This window comes from Bicyclus anynana, chromosome 12 (assembly GCF_947172395.1).
Source record: "Bicyclus anynana chromosome 12, ilBicAnyn1.1, whole genome shotgun sequence".
Taxonomy (NCBI): Eukaryota; Metazoa; Arthropoda; class Insecta; order Lepidoptera; family Nymphalidae; genus Bicyclus; species Bicyclus anynana.
Genome location: NC_069094.1, coordinates 3,059,122 through 3,072,403, shown reverse-complemented (window position 1 = coordinate 3,072,403; position 13,282 = coordinate 3,059,122). Strand labels below are relative to the sequence as shown.

The 13,282-nt window shown below is 39.7% G+C and overlaps 1 protein-coding gene across 19 annotated transcripts in view; it reads right to left on the bottom strand.

Moving 5' to 3' along the window:
* The window catches only part of LOC112043486 (calcium-activated potassium channel slowpoke), a 96,455-nt gene that overhangs the window by 27,002 nt on the left and 56,171 nt on the right, over window positions 1–13,282 (bottom strand). For 10 of the 19 annotated variants that reach the window (XM_052884887.1, XM_052884886.1, XM_052884883.1 and 7 more), the window contains exons 2-7: window positions 6,505–6,566; window positions 5,666–5,762; window positions 5,040–5,151; window positions 3,396–3,547; window positions 1,624–1,791; window positions 689–780 (exon numbers count right to left, since the gene is read on the bottom strand). In XM_052884887.1, the coding sequence (XP_052740847.1) occupies window positions 689–780; window positions 1,624–1,791; window positions 3,396–3,547; window positions 5,040–5,151; window positions 5,666–5,762; window positions 6,505–6,566 (683 nt within the window). Of the gene's footprint in view, window positions 1–158; window positions 251–688; window positions 781–1,623; window positions 1,792–3,395; window positions 3,548–5,039; window positions 5,152–5,665; window positions 5,763–6,504; window positions 6,567–13,282 lie in introns of all 19 variants that reach the window. The other 9 variants (XM_052884888.1, XM_024078932.2, XM_024078928.2 and 6 more) reach the window with 3 other exon arrangements.

Sequence of the window (13,282 nt, the reverse complement as noted above, 5' to 3'; positions counted from 1 at the left end):
GCCGCCGGGAGCTAACTCTTCGAGCATGCGCCACGGCACCGAGAGACCGATTCTAGTGAAGGATTAATAAATTTCATTAGCAAACTCCGCATTCAATCAACCAAGTGAGATCGAAACCGTGACAGGAGGCCCTTGGAGCGGGGGCGTGAGCAGGGTACCTGCGGCGGACGTCCTTGTTGTACCGGCCGCCGTATTTGTTGCGCTGCGCCGCCAGCTCCGTGATCTCGGGGATCCAGCTGGCGAACACAGCCTACGATACACAGCAAACACGCGAGCTGAGCGAGATCCCGCCCCGCGCCCCGCCCCGGCCCGGCCGCGACCCCGCGCGCTAGGCTGTGTGTCTGCGTGTGTGCGTGCGGGACTTGGGTGCCGTGCCGAGCTACCTGGCGCCGAGCGTGGGCAAGCGGGGAGCGCGGGTGCATGCAAGGCGGGCTAGCTATCGATGAACAGAACTTAAAAAGAAACGGTATCGCCGGAACTAAACTAACACGGGCATTCGGTATAGACGCATGGTAGTGCGCGCACACGGGCCGGCCGGCGCGGGGCGGGGGCGGGCGGGTGTGCGCGAGTAGATGACGCAATACATCTGACGGCACTGAGCAAGCGGTGGGAGAGGGAGCGCCCCGCCGCCCGCGGGCGGCGAGGCGCTGTCCTCTCGCTCGACTTAAACGAGTACATCAACTGATACCTTTTTCCGTGTTCGCGCTTCAGCTCGCCACTGTACTTGGACCTACTTCCTACCAGCTCTATAATTTCGGGAATGCTACTAGCGAACATTGCCTGCAACAGACCACGGTGTCGGTGACGGAGTCTGCGACCACACCGTCGTGTGGTGCACGACAATGCCCACCTCGTCTCGGTATCGCTATGACGGAGTCAGTGAGGCCGATGGCGGAGCGAAAATAAAAGAAAAGGAACGGGTGTGTGTCTACCGGTGATGTGAGCAACTGAACACAGCCAGGCACAGGTGCGCATGCACGCGAGGAGGGGACGCGGCGCGGGCCCGCGGGAGCGAGGTGCCGTCGCTGCGGGATCTGCGGCAGACCGCTGCTGCGGAGCGGCGGCGGTCGACACGTAACAAAGCAAAAGAAAAACAAAACATCCATGCAAAGTATCGGTCGAAGGGGAGCTCGTCTCGTACGACGGCGGCTCCTCGCAAGCGTCGGAGGTGGCCAGAGGCGGCCGAGCGGCCGGAGCGGCGACGACGGCTCCCGGCCGGGTCGCACATGCTCTAGTGAGTGCTCTAACAGGCTTACGGTCATTCCACGAGTGCGCTCAACCAGTAAGTACAGATCTCTACCAAGTCCCATGTGAGCTATTATGGTAATCTTAATTATATGGTAAGAATCGTTAAATTTCCTTTTGCTTTGTTAATATTTATTACGGCTCAATGCAAGGAATCGCAAGTGCCCGCGTAACGAGACCTGGTCTCTTGGCTCCTTCGGCTGAGACTCTGATACAGTAAAGTTTGGCTGCGATATGTGTATTTAAATAGTTATACTCTTACTTGCCCATCCTTGCAAAATTGAACTTAAAGACACAGTAGTGAGTTTAAATTTCTTTTGAGTAGGTACACAGTAAATTATTATAGTTAGTACAGAAGTATAAGGGAATGAAACTTACCAAGCCGACGAGGAGAAAAAAAACCAAAAACGTTCTGCCCAGAACAGTATGGCAGAACACATCACCGTAACCTACAGTGGACATGGTGACTATGAGAAAGTACACACAGGTCCAATATGACAAGGACTGCGCATTGTCGAACTCTAAAGGATCACCAGAATTTTCCAACTGAAACAAATCATGACCATGTCATTAAGTAATCATATTGGACTGCGAGTGTAAAACTCTGAAAAACTTTGTTCTACGTCTTTGTATTAAAAAGAATGTAGAATATAACATAGTTATAAGACATTCGTTGGTATTCCATTTACATAATGTAAAAAACATGGTATTTCTTAGAGGCCAGAATCGCTACCTGTAACGCTCTGTGTTGTAATTTTATATTTGAAATATTATTTAAGGCAAAGGTATCTAATCTATATTCACAGTTGGATGCTGTGTCTGACAAATCACATGGTTTGGCCTTGATTGTTCAAACGGCAACTTAATGAAAGTGATGCCACCAAACTGGCAATTTATAGAAGTTCTCAACTCAGCTAATTCTCTTTTATGTCACACGATTACCACTTAATTTACTTTCAATTGGGTGACTATGTAGCAACTTGTTTTTCTAACTCAGTGTGGTGATGGGATTCGTAACAAAATTACCAAAGGTATTCTTAGTAATCGACACAGCTTTTTATTGTGGATAGAGCGGATTCAAGGCACTATTTACGAATGCTTAACCTTAACAGTGTAGATATTAATCAAAACTTCTGTCTCACAGCCTACCGCAAGAATATTTATGTCTTGAGAGTTAGATTAAAATTTGCACTTTACAGCGGATGCATTTTGGACTTGGTAGCATACCAATTGGACAAAAATCCTATGATAACCTCGTCATTTCAGAAAAGCTAAAAGTTTGTCAGCCTATGCTCCTTACCATAGTACAAAGAGCAACGATGGATTTTGGACAGTGGTGGCGGTAGCTAACTAAGCTTAGGTTTCAAAGGTTTCAGGCCGTCAATTGTCCAGATACCTATAAGACGAATTTATTTTACAATTTTTAACAGGATATCTGCAGAAATCATGTCTTCAGTCGCCAGACAATTAGCTTTATTGCAACCTGTCGCTACAGACCCTCAAAGTTGGATCTTATCGATGTTTTTCGAAGGGTTGTCACAAAATTGAAAACAGCGCACTATTAGGACGTACTCCTGACAGTAAATAGAAAACCTAGCGGTTTTCCATAGGTTTTTTATTGGCCATTTGCTTTGCACGTCCATTATTACTATAAAAAAGTTAAGTGACTGGGGAGTAGAGATCTGATTCCTCATATCTTTAGAGCATTATACCGGTGAAAATATAAAAAAAACGCTTTACCCTTGGATGGTTCAGGGTCTCTTCTCTTAGACGGTCGCTGTAAAGCCTTTGCAATCCAACGTCCATAGTTCCCAACTTTTGGCAAGAGCGAAGTTGACAAACTTTGACCTTTTACAAAGTCACGAAAATCTGGCTAATACAGGCTGACAATCTCGTTGTTACTTTACTAAATGGCACTTGGTAGTATAACAAACGGCACTGATCTTCCGGGTCAGTATTATTACGAGCTCAATCTTTCAAGTCGACGTTAATTTGCACAGCTCAGATTCACAGAGAGCCACACATTACAAGTAATAATATCGTCAAAGGTCAAGTAGCTCAATTGAAACAACTAATTGCAACAATAATCAAGCACATATACATTCATCACCATTGAGAATAGACGTAGATAAAGATAAAATATCACTTACTAAATGAATAATTCCCGCTGCCGTAAGCCATACTGATATAAAGATAGAAACTAATTGCGCCAAACGAATTGAGCTCGATGTCTTTAATATATTGAGGTACTGCAAAATATCAGGCACGGTCATTAAACGTAGAGCTCGAAGAAACCTTAGCCCTGGGGAAAAGAGAAATATTTGTACATTAAATGATATAACGTAATTTTAAAATAGATAATAAGATTTTGGAAGAGGTTAGTTATACAATTCTCGAAACTGAACTATTACATGTAGAGTAATTATTTTACGGAACAAGACTAGTCTGCAACTTTTTATAGCAATTACGGAAAATATATAAGATGTCATTCATTTCGAAATAACATGTAAAGACTTGGAATTTAAAAACTTTGAAAACCTTTTTTATTTTATAAACATCCAGACAATTTATTTATTTTATGCCTTTCGTGAACTACAGAACATAAAAAATTAAAAAAGAAGATGATAAGAAAAGTTATCTTAAATGAGAAGGAATATGAAATATTTTAAAAACTGGGTCTGTTTAAATACAAGCAGCAGTATCCAGTTGCAATGGTTTACCCTAGTTCACAAGTTTACCTTTATTCGCCAACTTTGTATAGCAATACCGGGAAAATATGAACATTCGATTCAGAACAACAATTTGTAGTTTCGTTCTGCTTGCATAAAATACTAAGAAATAAAAAGGGGGTAAATTTTCTGCAAATACGAGTATCCCAACAACTGATTGATATTTTTACAATTTAAATACGATTCCAAAAAATTCCGTGTCTGCTAAACAACCTTGGCGAAATTAATCACATGTGATTGATGATAAACCATTGAAATAGGAGATAAAATAGGAGATAATTGCTTGTAGTTAGAACCGGATGGACCCATTTTTAAATTCTTTAATATTCCATTTAACTTTAGAACATTTCTTACAATTTTCCTGTTTAAATTTTCGTATTGTGTACAGTTCACAAAAGGTTACTTTACTTTACAAGCAATTTTGAAAAGTCAAGTCTAACTTTGTAGTAACTACCGCTTTTTTGGTAGATAAATGCTGCCAAAAGGAAAACCTCATTTTAAATTCATTATTGCACTTCCGACCAATCCGCATGCCCAGCGTGGTCAGTATCTGGCAAATCTTTGTACGTGGACCGACAAAACAAAACAGGATGTTTGGAAGTCCCTACAAAAGGCCTATGTCCTGCACTGGACGTCCATCGGCTAATATGATGATGATGATGATGATTGCATATCCAACCCGTATTGGACTAGCTTAGCGACTCTAAGGTCCATATACCTTCTCGTGTAGGTAAATGGACCTTAGATAAAAATAGAAAAATGTATGGGAATGACAGATCTTGATCAATGTGGCCTGTCGATAGCAAATGTCATTCCCATAAATTTTTCTACTTTTCGAAGCGTTTGCGATCGTAGAAAGAGAATCGACGTGCCACTTGGCTACAGAGGCTGGTCCATAGATGTCTATGTTGATTAATGCATTTACAAGTTATCATTACATCGGAGCAAAATTGTCAATTCGGAATTGCAAACTATCTGCTATTTAAAGCCTTGTTTTTCAATATCATATGTATTCTAACAGTTTCTGTTTTCCAAAATCTTTGTATAAGATTAGGCCACACTTACCTATCCACGTTCTATCCAGGTATATTGATACAAAGGATGGGGGTATCGTGAAATAATCTACAAATGAATACATCTCGAGCATGAAACATAGTTTGTCACTAGCTGCTATAAACTGAAACAAAAAAACATGTTTTAAAATACCTTATCAATATAAATTTATTCAAATATATTAAAAATTAATAGATAGTGTCTTGACCTAGATGATAATTAGGCGTTAAATATATCAATCCAATCTCAAAATCCAGCCGATGTCAAAGATTTTGAAGGCTTATTAGGGGCAGTGGTATGCGCGGTGGATTTACAAGACCGAGGGTTCGATCCCCGGCTGGGTTGATTGAGGTTTTCTTAATTGGTCCAGGTCTGGCTGGTGGGAGGCTTCTATCGTGGCTAGTTACCACCCTACCTTCAAAGACGTACCGCTAAGCGATTTAGCGTTCCGGTACGTTTTTGTGTAGAAAAATGGGTGTGGATTATCATCTTACGCATATTAAACAATACAGTCATGACGAATGAAATACCAGTAACAAGAATAACACATTTTCATATTGTCATGTGTTGAACATGATTCATTGATTTCGATTTTGAGTTTATGAGTTGTATGCAAATGAATATTAATATATACTTACTCGTATAAAAAAGTAGACCATAAAAAATATGTTAAAGGCAAGGTCGATTTGCTGAGTAATATTGTCACTCCATTTCTGGCATCGTTCCACCTCCTCGCTAAAAACAAACATCACATGTTTACATGGAGAATGCGTAGAGTCTGAACACAACACTCCAACATACGTGTAAGCTTCTAATACAGATACCAGCTAGTTGTTAGGGCTAGCGGACACCAGTCAAGAGAGATTTAAGGGCCGTAACACAATACACATACATATATACACAGCACCTCTAATAGGTCAAATACACAAAGTTACTACCACTGTATAATTGCAACATTTGTTCGACACCAGGACATATTAAATATACCTGCAGGCCTAGCCAAGTTGCAGATATTTTCTATACAACATTTCTTAATATCATCTATATTACATCTCTTTAAATCTGTGCGTATAGCATTTGTTAGCAGAGTTAAGAGCATTTTCTTCTTGTCAAGGCCTTAATACAGGTACTATATTTTTAGGTAGGTAGTGTTAGCAAGTGACTTTTATACAACCTGTGATACGGCACTTAGATAGCCTACAAAATTCTTTAGCCACCACACAAATATCTAGCAACAGTGTGTGAATATGTGTACTTTTTAGCAGAATTTCATTGCACTTGTTATTGCAATATCTTGACTACTATCAGCACAAGCCCAGTACAGAAGCTAACATATACTATGACCAGCAAAACATTTGATATCACATTGATTTGTGGCACTCACGTATTCCTTATGAATTCAGCATTACAAGATATTTTATAATTAATATTTTAAGCTACATTTTGCATCTATACTAGTTAAAGGAATGGGTGTTACCTGGACGCGTCGATGAAGTAGATGATGAGCGATGCTATACTCAGAATGAACACCAACACTACCTGGAAATAGAGAAAAACAATTGGTTTAGAACATTTACAAAATCCAATTTTTACTAAACTAAAAGAATACACTATTAAAAATTTATAAAAAAAATAAACCCTCCCGGTGCGGGATATTTGAGTGCCCAAGCAACCGGTGGTCAGGGGTCCAGAGTGAGGAACCTCCTCACAATACGCGCCGCCTCAAGAATCACTGCCTTCTGTATCCGACTCTTGATCCAACAGTTAAGAAAGAAAGTTGAAAGCTTCTTAAGTTGTTGGTCGAACTAAACTAAAAGTACTAATATTATTAAGAGAGGAAAATTTTGTGGTAGGCATGATTGCCCAGTGGATATGACCTCTGCCTCCGTTTCTGTAGGGTGTGGGTCCGAATCCGGTCCGAGGCATGCACCTCAAACTTTTCAGTTGTGTGCATTTTAAGAAAATAAATATCAAGTGTCTCAAACGGTGAATGAAAAACATCGTGAGGCAATCTGTATATTATCAGAGAATTTTCTTAATTCTCTGTGTGTATGAAGTCTGCCAATCCGCATTGGGCCAGCGTAGTGGACTATTGGCCTAACCCCTCTCCTTTTGAGAGGAGACTCGTGCTGCAGTGAGCCAAATATGGGTTGATAATGATGAATGATGAAACTTTGTGTATGTGAGCTTATAGCGGGTACTTTTAAGAACTGATTTTAAAATTCTTTCAGCAATAGAAAGTCATGTTATTTATGAGGTTCATGGATTATATGTATTTTATTCCCGTATTCCGATGGGAACGGCATAAACGCGGATGAAACCGCGGGGCGTAGGCTAGTTTTTCATAAGATACTAGCGGACGCCCGCGACTCCGTCTTCGTGAAACTCGATGTAAACTTTCAACTATCCCTACTCTAATATAGCCCGTATTACTCTCTGGTAATTTAGCTTTCGATTGATTATTTTTTAAAATTAATCTAGTAGTTTCGGAGCCTATTCGCTACAAACAAAAAAATGTTTTCTATATATTAGTCTAATTTATAATGTTGGCGTGATATGGCGTAATGGCGACCCCGCACTAGAAAGCGCAGTGTTGATCGACCCCCCACCAGATGGACTGACGACATCAAACGAGTTCCGGGGATTCACTGGATGCAGGCAGCTCAGGATCGTGATGTTTGGAAGTCCCTATACAAATAGCCTATGTTCTGGATGTCCATCGGCTGAGATGACGATGATGAATATTCCCAGTTACTGTAGTAGCCCAGTTTGGGCTACTACAACTACTTACTACTCTGTCACTAAGGTACAATCTACGCCTCTAAACTGAACCATCGGTCCCGGTTATTTTATCATAATATATTGATAAGTGAGATTTTTTTTTTATTTACATGTTGGCCCTTGTCTACAACCTCACCTGATGGTACGTGATGATGCAGTCTACGATGGAAGCGGACTCACTTGTTAGGAAGAAGATAAAAATCCACACCTCTTTTCGGTTTCTACGCAACATCGTACCGGAACGCTAAATCGCTTGGCGGTACGTCTTTGCCGGTAGGGTGGTAACCAACCACGGCCGAAGCCTCCCACCAGCCAGACCTGGACCTAAGAAGATCTCAATCGGCCCAGCCGGGGATCGAACCCAGGACCTCCGTTTTGTAAATCCACCGCGCCTACCACAGCGCCACGAAGGTCAAATTAAAAAAATATCGTTGCAGCATCGCGCAGAAACTCAAAACAACAGCAATATGTGGGTAGGTACAGTAAAATTATGCATAACAACTGTATTTTTCACCGTTTCGCATACTGGTATGTTAATAGTTCTTTTTATCGAGTTTTAATTTATGTATCGGCGTTTCGTGAAACCGCAAATATGAATAACGAAATATGTGGTTATCTAAATGGTTTTATTATTTTTTTTTACACTGAACACATTTTCAAAGTGAAACATTTGTGAATTCAGGTTGTGAAGTAATTCTTTTGAGTACATTACCTAATACCTATAGTCGGAGGATTAATTCCAGTCAGTAAAATGACAAGTGCAACTGTCACTGAAATGTCATTTTACGTAAAATGACATTTCACTGACAGTTACACTTGTCATTTGACTGATTGTTAGTACCTCAAAGACCTTTTATACTATAGATATTTTACGTGCCTACAAAATAACCGCAAAAAGTAATAAGCACTAAAAATGTCACATTACAATTTTTTTTATTTATTTTTTAAAGAATTCTAGGTTTAAATCTTATATAGGGCAATAATTTCATGTTTTCAGGCAACGAATTAAATAATTTAATACCCATACAATACGTACATTACGTACGTACCTACGTACTTTTAAAGACTATACTTTTTATATGTATACCTAATTTTGTATACTACAACTAATATTAATACGAAACGATCGAAAAATCGACATTGTTTATATATGCTAATACTGTGGTATCTTAATTATTCAGGTCTTACCTAAGTACTTAAGTGTTTAACTAAACCGTACCATTACTAATTTACAAATTACTTAATTAATAAACATGATATACCATCGTCACGTTGGGGTCCCAAAGTGCTGGAATGGCGACCCCGCACTAGTAAGAGCAGTGTTGGCCGACTCCCAACCAGGTGGACTGACGACATCAAGCGAGTCGCAGGGATTCGCTGGATGCAGGTGGCTCAGTATCGTGATGTTTGGAAGTCCTTACAAAAGGCCTATGTCCTGCAGTGGACGTCCATCGGCTGATATGATGATGATGATGATGACCATCGTCACCACGTGTCATTTTAGTACAGATTTGTCTCAAAAAAAAAAAAAATCAACTAGCAGCATTGATTAGCCAGCGGTTTCACCCGCGTAGTTCCCCCGTGGGAATACGGGAAAAAGTAGCCTTTGTTACTCTCTGATAATGTAGCTTGTTATTGGTGAAAGAATTTTTAAAATCGGTTACTATACTAATAGCATTAACAACTGAGTCTTAGGGCCATAAATCATTTCTCTATATCTATCTCGCTTGCACTTATGGGTCTTATGGAGCCGTCTAGTGAAGGGTGTAACAATGAAAGACATATTATCGATAAGTAAAGTTTATTATCGTATCTTGTTCACAAAATTAAAAAAATTAACAATATTTGATTTAATATAATACATATTTCATATTATATAATTATTAACTAAATAAAATTAATCTTCATCTGAGTCTTCATCATCAGAATCTTCGTCTTCTGCCAAATTTATTATATATTAGTATCCATAGTGCGCAACGAGTAACACATGAATGTATTTATTTAATTGCAGTAAACACATTTATAGCAAAAAAATACGCAATGCAATTACATTAGAAACCGACCAATCAGAATCGTCCAAATCATTATTGACTCATCATTAGCACGTGCGCAGGTAGCCGTTTATCGATAATTAGGGTGCGCAGGTAGGCGCGCTGCACATTCCTATCTTTTTTGACTTTTATGACCGGACGACTCAGATGATAATGCGCATACTATAGTTTCGGAGCCTATTCGTGTTAACAAACTTACAATCAAATCTTACCTCATACTACTACTAGCCGACGTCCCGCGGTTTCATCCGATTAATTCCCATCACCGTGGAAATACGGGGATAAAATATGATTTATGTTATTCGCTGATAATGTAGCTTGCTATTAGTGAAAGAGTTTTTAAAATCGGCTCAGTAGTGTCGGAATAAATTCGTTTAACACAAACAAACAATCAAATCTTACCTTTTTATAATATTAGTTTAGATGTACGTGACACGATACCATTAGGAAGACAAATTTATCAAGTAAATAATAATTAAGGAACTGGCATTTGTCCACACAGTTCAACCTTCACAACAATTCCAATTACGCACTACATGGTATGATGTGCAATGCGTGTCTAGATATTCGAATAGGTCACCCTGGACTTAAAGCTAAAGACACACCGAAGCGTTCAAAATCAAATTAATTTATAACCGACTTCAAAAAGGAGGAGGTCTCTAATTGACCGGTATCTTTTTTTTTTGTCAACAAACATCCGATTTCTAAACCGATTGAGGTATTCCTTATTGGTCCAGGCTGGTAGGCAGGAGGCTTTGGCCATGGCTAGTGACCACCTTACCGACAAAGACGTACCGCCAAGCGATTCTGCACGGCTATTCTTTAACGATGTTTTGTATAACTCGCAACTGCGAGTTTCGAATTGTCCGCAATCTTTCTCATTCTTTAGTATCGTGTTAAACAGAGAGAGATAGAGGTGAATTCGAAACTCGCAATTACGAGCTATAAAAATATCGTTACAGAATAGCCTAGCTGGTACGAAGTCGTGTAGAAACTGAAAGGGGTGTGGATTTTCTTCCTCTTTCAAACAAGTTAGCGCGCTTCCATCTTAGATGGCATCATCGCCTACTATCAGGTGAGATTGTAGTCAAGGGCGAACTTGTAAAGAATAATTAAAAGGTATGAGTTACTGCGAAAACATAGTAATTAATTAAAAAGGACAGCTAAATTTGTAAATTAAATGTAAATAAGAATAAACGTACTTATTCCTCAATTATCTATTCATCAGTTATTTTATTTTAATATTTTAATACAGTACGTACCTAATGAATACAAAATTAAAAAATATATCTAAACAACTAGCAGACGCCGCGCGGTTTCACTCGCGTGGTTCCCGTTGCCGTAGGAATACCAAGATAGGCTATAGAGCCTATAGCCTTCCTCGATAAATGGGCTATCTAACCCTGAATTTTTCAAATCGGACCAGTAGTTCCTGAGATTAGCAAACAAACAAACTCTTCAGCTTTATAATATTAGTATAGATTGTCTGCCTTGACTAATTTATGATAGTGGTAATTTTGGACCTCCCAATGCATAAAATTAAATACTGAGTAGGTATATAAACAGAAGAAAAACAAAATAACAAACTTGACTTTTCAAAATTGCTTGTAAACTAAGCTTAGGTACATAAAAACGAATATGAATTTTGTAGCTAGGTATATACTCCATCTTAATGGAAAGACACAATGCAAATAAAACGATTGAATTACCGAAGGTACAGTCACGTGTATTGCATCAGTAATACCTAATTAATATTCACAGAGTCAATTTGTTATTCACTCCGCGGTCTAGAACCCATGCGTCGATTGCTCATAATTTCATCCTTTATGGATGGCTGTATGAAGTCATGTTCTAAATTTATTTCAGAGCCTTGTTGTAGGTCCTTAAGTCACCTTCATAGCTCAATGAGTCGTGAAGCTGAAGTGGAAATGGGCGGGGCATATAGTTCGAAGAGCCGATGGACGTTAGGGTTCCAACGTGGAATGGCGACCGCGAAACCGATGTGTTTGACGACATCCAGCGGGTTCAAAGGAGCCGTTGGATAATGACGGCTCATGACCATTGTATTTACAAGTCCTTAAACGGCCTCTGTCCAGCCGTGGATGTCCATCGGCTGGCAATGATGATCATCATCATCATTATCCACCGCTGGACATAGGCCTCTTGCGTGGACTTCCAAGTACATCAGTCTCGAACCGCCAGCATCCAGCGGCTTCCTGCAACCCGCTTGATATCCTTGGTGGGTCGACCAACACTGCGCATTCCGATGCGGGGTCGCCATTCTAGCACATTGGGCCCCAACGTCCATCGGCTCTTCGAACTATGTGGCCGGCGCATTGCCACTTCAGCTTCAAGACTCGTTGAGCTATGTCAGTGACTTTGATTCTTCCGCGGATCTCCTCACCTCTGATTCGATCAGACCGATCGAATGATTGGCTGTCGGCAATGATGATAATTATGAATATGCCTTAAAATATATAAAAAAAAGTATTCGTTACAATGTCCAACCGGACGCAACGCAAGTGATCGACGTTGATTGATTGATTGATTCACTCGCCTGTCATTAGCACCACGACCTAGATTGTGATTAAATTATAAAAATGTTTGGCAGAGTAAGCGTCCATCGGCTGATAATGAAGATTATGATTATCACCGTTTTCCAACTAATATTATAAACGCAAAAGTTTGTATGGATGTTTGGATGTTTGTTACTCTTTAACGCCGCAACTACTGAACCGATTTGGCTGAAATTTGGAATGGAAATAGATTTTACTCTGGATTAACACATAGGCGACTTTTATCCCGAAAAAATCCTTGGATTCACGAGATTTACGAAAATTATGATGGTATGAGTATTTGTTACTCATACACGCCTCGGCTATTGAATCGATGCCGGAAATTTGAATTAGAGATAGATTATAGTCTGGATTAGCACATAGGCTACTTTTAATCCCGAAAAAACCCAAGAGATTTGAGAAAAAGTAAATTCCACGCGGACAAAGTCGCGGGCGTCCGCTAGTCTAATTAATTATTACCTGACATTTCGAAAGTGCTTGTAAACTAAGCCTAATAGAAATAAATGAACTTATGATTCGATTCATCGTCCCCTGAGTGGATCTAAGCATTCTTACTATTAATGATTTTATAATTAACACTGTAAGGAGGAAGGCCTGGCCTACTACAAAATAGCCGTTGAAATAGGTTGAAAGAATTTCTGACGCAAAAGTCTAGAATTGAATTGACTTTTCCAATTTTCTTTTTAATCAAAGTTATATTTTTGGAAGTTACAGATCTATGAGTAGTGTTACAGTCTACTAATTAACAACTACATAATCAATGGCTTTTGATGATTTCACAGTTACCGAGAGGCTTACTAATTATGAGTCATCGAAGGTCTTTGCGCTTTCGAGATCGAGTAGGTGT